The 9,587-nt window shown below is 51.8% G+C and overlaps 1 protein-coding gene across 1 annotated transcript; it reads right to left on the bottom strand.

Moving 5' to 3' along the window:
• Positions 1 to 2,100: 2,100 nt before the first annotated feature.
• Positions 2,101 to 7,787, bottom strand: LOC123409426. Its single transcript, XM_045102333.1, has 19 exons — positions 6,949 to 7,787; positions 6,535 to 6,606; positions 6,248 to 6,452; positions 6,076 to 6,160; positions 5,898 to 5,977; positions 5,636 to 5,804; positions 5,464 to 5,545; positions 5,301 to 5,360; positions 5,096 to 5,148; positions 4,854 to 5,020; positions 4,433 to 4,643; positions 3,979 to 4,036; positions 3,818 to 3,874; positions 3,495 to 3,737; positions 3,270 to 3,334; positions 3,122 to 3,178; positions 2,946 to 3,039; positions 2,688 to 2,828; positions 2,101 to 2,582 (listed from the first exon to the last, which is right to left on the bottom strand). The coding sequence occupies exons 1-19, from the start codon at positions 7,681 to 7,683 to the stop codon at positions 2,433 to 2,435; spliced, it is 2,784 nt and encodes a 927-aa protein (XP_044958268.1). The 5' UTR covers positions 7,684 to 7,787; the 3' UTR covers positions 2,101 to 2,432.
• Positions 7,788 to 9,587: the final 1,800 nt, after the last annotated feature.

Genomic DNA, 9,587 nt, shown 5'->3' on the forward strand with positions numbered 1-9,587 from the left:
GTCAGTGGGCCACATCAACCAGTGCTGGTTTCTTTCATTTTTTTTTCTCAAACGAGGGCGTTGATTAACAAGAAGAGAATTGCCCGATTAATTGACGAAAAATCGGGCTAAAACCGATACAGAACACAACCCATATGAAATGGGCACCACCAGTCAACCTGACCACCGATATATGGGACCCGAACCTACAAAAAAGAAAGACATCCGCCTCGGAGTCGCGAGTGTCGTCGTCATCACATGTTGCCTCGAATCGGACGACTCCAACTTCACCAACGAGCTCCAACATCGAAGCCCTCCCGCAAACAGTTGCAAAAGCCATGACCCACATGCCACCAGATGACCACATGCGCGAGTAGCCGACAGCTCCGACCTTGACGGTGAGAATAACCAAGGAATTATCCAGGACATGCGCCGACCGCGACCTTCGCAAATGACCACCGAGCGCCCGTCATCGTCACCGCCTGGACTCGCTCCACCATGGCTCCGACTTAAAGCAACCAAGCCACCCACAGAAGACCACCTCGGACACGCCGGAAAGAACCGACTACCAAAGTCCACGCCGCGACCCGGGCTCCTCGCAACGCCATCATCGTTGCCAAACAGAAACCATCGCCCCACCTCAGCAAACCATGCGGCGAAGATGCCGCTGACCACGGCGAAGATGTGGCAACCACGCTAGTATCCCAGTCGTAGCCGCTCCGAGACGATGCCCCCAACAGGGAAAAGACGCGGAGACGCCTCCATCGCCCGATCCACCAGATCTGAGGTTTCCCTCCGGAGCTCAAGCCATGGGGAGGAGGAGCACACCTCCACGGCAACGCTTCCAAGAAAGATAGCGGCACCCGCGGGCGTCGCCATCGTCGGCTCCGATGAGGACCGGAGCAAGGATTTCTCCTGGAGCTGTGCTGAACATCCACTGCCACCGACCGCCGCCTACCAACCACCAGTTGCCGAGGCACCTCCTTCTGACCACGGGATCCCACGATCCACCATGGCCAGGTGCACCGCCCTCTGGCCGGAGCCGCCACCACCAAGTCCAGGGCCGCCGCCCCGGCAACCGCAGACCTCCAGCGCTTGGTCGTCGCACACCACCGAGGCCCCCAGCCAGGGCAGCCCCCGACGGACCAGAACCGGCCAGAGATGGTCAGATCTGGAAGGCCGTCACATCCGACGACCACCACACGGGCCCGCACAAGAGGAAAAAGGGGGTCGCGGCCCCACCGAGACCTGCCGGAGGAGAGCCACCGCACGACGCAGGAGGCCAGTCCGACGCCGACGATGGCTTGCCGCGAGAGCCGCGGAGGCCGACCTCCCATGCCGCGAGAGCACCGCAGGACGAGGAGATGCCTCGCCGCCGCCGTCTGCCAGCCAAGCTTAGCCCGCCGGCTTCCTCCGGCGACGGCGGCGGCAGCTAGGGTTCCGCCCGAGCCGACGCCAGGAGCAACGCGGGCGTGGGGGAAAAACTTTTTTCGGCTTGCCGAAGTCATTCTTCATTTTTTCCTTTTTGCTATTATTATTAAAAGTTATAGAAACAAAAAGGTACCACACTCTTTATTGATGATCATAACCAAGGATCATAGGGATATGATTTATGCCTCGAGTATTAGGCCTTGTAGGAGTACAATGCAAGATGCTTAGGTGAGGTGTTTATAGTAAAATAAATTAAAGAAATTAGGCCTTGTAGGAGTACAATGCAAGATGCTTAGGTGAGGTGTTTATAGTAAAATAAATTAAGTTTCTTTAAGCATCGGTGTTTATCTCTATACGAGGGGCGCTTAATTAAGCGTCTACCCTAAATATGCACCGGTGCTTCACAAAAACTGATTTATTTGTCTAAGCACCTCCCCTACCCAATCAGTTATTTTGGCCGTCAGGGTTACTCTTATATTTGATACATTGATTGATATAGAATGGAATAAAATGGACCATTGATCCTTACTTCCTTGCATGGATTCCAACAACACCACCAACACTAAGCAAGATGTAGTCTCTAGTTGAGCAAACAAAGCTAGTACAAGGAATGTATAGACTATAGTACAACAACATCGCCAACACCACCAACACATTCTACAAGGATAAGCAAAGAAGAAGAATGCAAGATAAGCAAAGATGCATTCTGACTGAATCACCATCTATCCATATCATTCCTCAATCAAATACAGCAATCAATCTCTCTCTCTCACCATCCATCTCATTCTGACTGAATCATCTTCTTCTTCTTCTTCACTGCCTAACAAAACACACCATCCTACACTACTAGACACCGAACATACGAGCAAGGATCCATCACCCCTCAACAAAACACACCATCCTACACTACTAGACACCAAACCAAAAACAAAATATCCCTGTCTCTACATTACACCATTACAAATCCATCCTCCCCCACCCCAAAAAATAAGGAAACAGCTAGCTAGCTAGCCAATAGCCCCTCACTCCAAGGCCGTCGGCACCGGCGCTTCGTCCTCCTCCTCGGGCCCCCGCGCATCCGCCTCCGCCTCAACCTCCACCGGGACTGGCTTGTGCAGGGTCGACGTGCCGTGGAACACCGTCGGCCGCCCGCCCTTGAGGTGCTCCAGCAGCTGCAACACACCACACACACATTAGCGATCGAGTTCCCTTCTTTCTATCAACGTGTGACATGATGACAGAGGACGATTGCAAAAGGCGACAGACATGACACCCACCTCATCCTGGGTTATCCTGCCAAACCCGAACCGCTGTGTCCAGATCGACACCGCTTCGTCCGCTGCCGGCAGCACAAAGTGCTTCACCTTCAGCGACGACAGCAGCCGCTCGATGCATGCAAACAGCGCCTGGAAGTACCCCTGCACAGTCAGATCACACCTTTATTAGTTGGTTTTTCTTTCCTTCTTTTCGCTGCAAACACTAGTATAAAGGTAGGACATGGTTACGCCAATAATACTAGTAGATTATCAACTAACCAAGCCTTGGTTATCCCTGGTGGTGGCGACCAAGGGGAGCTCCGCGGCTACGCAACCCATGACACGGAAGAGGCCAGCAGAAACCACCGTCTTGCTGCACCAACAGAACCCGAAAGTTGGTTCAGGAGTCCATTTTCCTTTGCTAAATGAAAAGGCTGAAGAAAAAAAAAGTTTACCCAACAGTCAATACGGCACAGTACATCCCTGTGTAATCTTGATCCCTTACGCTCCTCCTGGAAAGATAAACATGTGATCGTATGCCCAGAGCTTTGGTTCAAGTATGGTACATGTAAATGAGACAGGACATTAGTCCATCAATCATACCCGTAGACCATGGCTGGAATAAGGTCTCGCCCGGTAGCAGCTTGAATGATAGGATCAAATGATTCCTGCAAAAATGCCAAAGGTGCATTGTAAAAATAGCCAACACCACTCATAACTAGGGTGGGTGTATCATTGGTAATACACAATCAAAGGGGCAGGCAACTCTCAGACAACTGATCCGGTGATTAATTGTCATCCAGTATGAAGAAGCCACAGGAACTTTACATGGAAAATAGCAACCGCCTTGGACAGCACCAATTTACTATCTTCTGAACTTTTGTCCCTCAAGACCCTCCATCTAACATCAAGGCCGCCATCGTCATTCAAACCTTTCTCTGCACGCTTCTTCTTTATGAGATCAACATCCACGGCAGGAACAGGTTCTGCTCCACGATCAACTAGGTCTTTCAGTGCCTCACAAATCTCCACACATACAGTGGAACAATACCATGCTCCCTCAGGCAATGCCTGCAGCAGTCAACCCATTAATATACTTCTTCATTTTTATCATACAAACTTTTCAGAATATATCGGGCTAGGGATATCACCGTCAAGTCAGCCATGTTGTGTTCTTTCAAGCATCCAACATGAAATTCCCTCCCACACTGAACAAATAGCAACATACAGTTACCGTTTATCAAAAAATGAGATCGCCGCAGCTAAAAAACAGCATGACAACTCCATACAGGTATATGATTGATGAACTTACTTGGTCACAGAGCAGCACAGTTCGTTCACTAAATTTCTTTTTGCCAAAATCATGTTGCCTGCAAAAGCCAAAGACGAAAAGGCTTGTTGGGGCATCAGATAGCCAAATGAACAGCATATAGTTAAATAACAAGTGAGTATCCTGAATCCTAGATCAGATGCAGTGGGACTTAGAATCCAATGAAATCATTCTGTAACTTCCTTTCTCGTAGGAAACAGCAAATTAATGAAGGAACTCAAAAGCTGATATCCAGATATTAAGACTCCATATCTCCAGCAGTCCATATACTCCATTGAGGAAATTTGATATCAACTTTACCTGATATCTTCTGTTTGTGGAGGATAGTTTTATATGGTCGATTGGTTCTACATATGGTGTATTGGAAAGATAAAGAACAAGAGCACATGCGTGGGTCATTGAACATACAATACAAGGCCGATGGATGGGCACTTACTTGCACAATGCACATCCACCAAATGCACCCTGCGGCGCTGTAGCAATACGTATCGACCGTGTAAATATTTGTCCAATGGAATCAACTCCATCAACCCTCCCAGCAGCTATTGCGTTGTTGTTGTATGCCAAACAACATTCTCTCTGTTGCCTGCTTTCACAATACCGGCAACACCAAGCTCCTTTTGGTACAGAAGACAAGCCAACACATTCTGCAATAAATAATCATAGACAACCAGCAGTGAGGGGCATTTTGACACTCTAAAACATTATGTAACTACATGGTAACGACAGTGATTCCGCCATCAAACAAATATCGGGATGGTCGCATGCCCGAATACCCAGGAAGAATGGAAGTTGGCTTAACTGGGAAACAACCCCTACTGGCTAGGCAAGTAGGCATAGGTGCATAATAATATTACCTCTGTGAAAAGCTCTCGGACAGGAGTCACAAAGAAGAAGCTCCCCGCCATCTGAACAGATGCTGCATAAGTCATCGTTCTGCCTTTCTGAAGGTTTTCTGCCTTTTGAAAGAGAAACCGACAACTCGTGTAGTGAAACGCCATTGGACATGTATATGTTGTGGTAACTGCAGTAGTGTTAGCACAGGGAACGAGAGTTTGAACAAGGCCCAACGAAATACATTACAAGAATATAAACTCACGGTTTGCGCCGAGCAGCTCGGCCAGCATGACCTTCAAACTGTGAAGGGCTAACCTGTTTCATCCAGCATAAGGACCTTTCTGATCAGGTTCAGTAGTAATATATGGCGCTAACATGTATATAGTAACTAAAAGTCCAGGCTGACTACTCGACTGAGTTGTCTTATGTATCAAAGCTAATGGAAGGAAGGGACGGTAATTTTTTACCACTGTATTGCAGCAATTACAATAGATTCCAAGTTCCTTTATGTAGCCATCCAGCAACCTCTAGAATGTTAGTCAATAACAGTATTAATAACAACAATATTCATTCGGACTGGCTGAAGAAAGAAGCTGCATAAACAAAGAGCAGGAAGCCAAGAAGTAAAACCTTTCCCCCGACATAATAGCCGACATCTGTGCCCTCTGGCAGAATGCCACTCATGAAAACCAACTTGTGCAAGCCATTGTCCCTGCAGCAACAACATATACAGATAGAGCAATAAGATGAGATGAACCCGTCGGAGAAACAGAGCTAAAGTTTAATAAGCAGGAGAGCCTACTTTCTTGTAATTCTTCCTGCACTTGTAGGCCTCGGTCCTGGGGAGAAATTCTTAGGCACCCTGCCAGATGAGGTTGGACTTGCTGCACTCGGAGTCTTTGCTACTGGGTAGAAATTCCTAGGCACCCTGCCGTATGAAGTTGGACTTCCTGCACGTGTGGTCTTCGCTCCTGGAGAGAAATTCTTAGATACCATGCCAGATGAAGTTGGACTTGGTACACTTGCAGTCTTTCCAACTGGGTAGAAATTTTTAGGTGCCCTACCATATGATGAAGTTGGGCTTGCTGCAGTAGTGGTTTTCGTCCCTGGGGAGAGATTCTTAGGTGGCCGTCCGATTCTCGGCCTAAATACCAAGAGCAGAAACAATGCTCTATGAGAGAAGAAGAAAAACACAAACTAGAATGATCACATGGCCAACAAACTTTATATAACAGACATTACCTCGTCATATTCTGAGCAACCTTAGACTCCAGACATGGATCACACAACGAAGCAAATTTTCCAGCACAGGAAGTTTTGAACGAACCTAAAAGGCAAAACATTGGCCAAATTATAGCATCAGATGAAACAAAGGTTGGCGTGGATGAGCGATGTGGAGGGGGGCGGGGCTCACTTTTGCAGTCCTGGCATTTCGATGTCTTCTTCTTAGGCACTGGGCCTGTTGCTCCCAGTATTACAGATTCCAGTGTGTCTAGCGTAGCATCTGTGCACGCCCTCAACACATCATGCAGAGTATTTCCATTTTCCAGGAAAATGTAATCGGAGGGCCGCTTTTTATGGCTCCCAGCATGCACCTCGAAATAAAAAGGTGAAACGACCTGCAAGCCATGGCAGATTGGTCGGATATTGACATATGGCATGGCAGATTAGTGTTGTGGCAGAAGGTTGTGGGGAACTAACATTTCGGCCTTTACATGAAGTGCAGGAGCACAATATGCCGGTGTCTTTGATGACTCCACGGAGTACTGGTCGCTGAAACAAACAAATTCCTGATCAAAATTTGCAGCAGGAGTGAAATGAAACCAGGCAGTAATAATATACTTATGTGATTAAAAAAAAAAAGAGCTTGGTATGTTTGAATGGATACATGAAACCAGGTCCAGAGCAAAGAAACCAATATGTGTAACAATCGAATGGAATGCTCGGTTTCACTTCATTGTCAGTAAAATGCACATATTGTCAGAGTTGTATCGAATCCTTAAGAAGTTACTGACTGAATTCTTGATAATCCCCTGATGGAAATGCATAGTGGCTGACTGAACTAGTAAGAAGGAGCAAGCAAGGCACAGCGGGCGGCAGGAGGACGAGCATTACCTTGCCCTTGCTCATGAAGTAATTGACGGGCTGGCCCTCGAGCAAGCCGGTGGCGAAGAGCTCCCTGAGGTTCTTGGGGACTTGGGTCCACGACTTGGCGCTCTTGGGGGAGGGGGAGGGGGAGGGGGAGGGCGAGGGTGAGCTGCTGGCAGTGGTGGTGCCCGACTGGTCGCCGTCTTGGGCGGCCGGCTGCTTGACATTCTGCAGGAGCGACCTGGTGAAGCGGCGCGGCGATGCTCCTCCGGGCTGGGGCTGGGTGTGGTCGGCGTCCTCGTCCACGGGCTCCTGCTTGGGCTTGAGCATGGGCTTGGGTCTGGGTCTGGCGGGCTGGGGTGGAGCGGTGGCGGGGGCCGGGGAGAGCATGGAGCGGGTGACCCGCCTGGGCGGCGTCTCCGGCGGGATGAAGACGGCCTCCTCCACCTGCTGCGGGGGAGGCGCGGTGGCGGCGAAGAGGGCGAGCACCGGCTCATCCCCGTTGAGGCCGGCGGCGGGAGGCTGCTGCGGCGGCGGATCGGGCGGGGCCGCGGGGGCGGGCTCCGGATCCGGGGTCGGCGGGCGGGCGCGGTTGGAATCGGAGGGGCGGGAGCGCTTGGGATTGGCGATGGTGGGAGGGACGGAGGAGGAGGATCGGGTGCGGCCGAGGGATGGGGCGAGGGCGGCCTGGGATGCGATGGCGAAGGCGAACTCGCGCTTGAGCCCCACGCGCACGCCGGAGCGGAGCACGAAGTCGTCCATGGCGGCGTGCTAAGGCTAGGGCAGACACCAATCCATCCAACGAGATCCCAAATGCTAAGGAGGGATGGGGAGCGGGATGAGGAAGAGGAAGAGGAAGGCGGCGGCGGCGGCGGTGGTGGGATCGGTGGCGCATTCAACTATATACAATACTACAATACAATACAATTAATTACAAGGGGAAAGGAAAGGAATGGTAATACCAAAGATTCAGTTTTTGAACCAAAGATTCCAAATTTTTTGCTTCACTTTTTTTTACGTGTGGTCAACTGGAAAATGGAGCCTGCCAGCCTAGCACCAGCAGTAAAAACTGGCATGTGTTGTGCACCCTCCAATTTCTTACACAATTAGAGCAACTCTAATGGTGTTTGGTCGATGCATGCGTCCAACATTCACTTTTTTACGTGTCGTGTGGTGCGGTGAACTGGAAAATGGAGCCTGCCAACCTAGCACCAGCACCAGAAGTAAAAATGGTGTGGTGTGGTGAACTGAAAAATGGAGCCTAGCACCAGCACCAGAAGTAAAAACTGACATGTGTTGTGCACCCTTCAATTTCTTCCATAATTAGAGCAACTCTAACGGGCCCATCCATTTTAACGACGCGAGAAAAAAAATGCATATTTAAAATAAAAAAATATTAATTAAATATTAAAACCGGCCATGAAGGCCGGCGAGAGTCCACGCGTCCACATTTGCATTTAAAGAAAATTAAAACAAACTAAACTACGAGGCGGCGCACCGTCCTAGGCGTCGTCGTCGTCCTCAGGGTCCGTAAGGTCGATGAGCGTTGGCGCAAGGCCGGCCCAAGGGAACGTCGTGTTCCACAGGGCGTTCATGTCAGGCGCGGGCTATGTCGCCGCATGTGCCGCCGCGGCCTGGCGCGCCTCCTCCTCGGCGTCGCGCTCGAGCATCTCGAGGTACTCGCCGTGGCGGCGCTCCTCGGTCAGTCGTCGCTGCCGCCAATATTTGAGGTACGCCGCCTCCTGCGCCGACGTCGCCCCAACCCAGACCGGTGACGCGCTGACCCACTCGTGCACTACTCCCGTCCAGGAGTAGCGCTTGATGGGCTCCGGCTCCGGCTCGGCGTTGACACGGGACGGCGGGGTCACCGGGGCAGGGTGCAGTCGCCCGCCGCGAAGAGGGCAATGGCCTGCGCTATGGCCGCCTCCTCTTGCTCGGCCTCCGCCGCCCTGCGCCCCTCGTCATCCTCGCTCTCCCGGTAGACCGCCGCAAGGGCCGCCTGGTCCTCCTCGCGGACGACGAGCGGGGGGGGCGATGGCACGGTGCAGTCAACATCGTGAACGCCGAGTCGCCTCGCCTCCTCGTGCTCGAAGGCGAACAAGCGAGCTAGTTGGGCGAGTCGGCTGCATAGGCGGGGTCGCAGCGCTGCTCCGGCTCAAAAGCGCCCGCCGACACCGCACCTCCTCTGTGTGCGCTCTAGCCGATCGCGGCGCCGCCGGCACTGGGATCCTCTCTGGATCCAGGTGCCAGTCGGGGTACAAGAGAGGCACGCGATGTTGTCACTGCCACTCCGCCTAGTGCACTGGCACGTTGACGCGTTGGCTCGGTCGGTAGCTGACGCCGGCGGAGGCAAGAGGAACTCCGAGGAAAAAGGAATGGCGGGGGACTTGCCCTTGGCCTTGTTGCTGCCAACACAGGAGAAGAGCCTCATCTGGCATGACTGGGGTGGCTAGGGTTTGCCGACGACGGGGGAGCGAGTGTGGCTAGATGGGGAGGGGGGCTGGCTGGAAGCGGATGAGGACGGCCCCGTCGCACGGTCGGCTTAAAAAACGACGACCATCGTTGCTGACGCGTAGGCCCGAGGTCATTTATGAAGCTGAACAGGTAGGCCGCGGATAGTTGGACGACCGCCAGGTGGATACGCGACGGACACCGAAAAGGCGCGT

This window comes from Hordeum vulgare, chromosome 7H (assembly GCF_904849725.1).
Source record: "Hordeum vulgare subsp. vulgare chromosome 7H, MorexV3_pseudomolecules_assembly, whole genome shotgun sequence".
Taxonomy (NCBI): Eukaryota; Viridiplantae; Streptophyta; class Magnoliopsida; order Poales; family Poaceae; genus Hordeum; species Hordeum vulgare.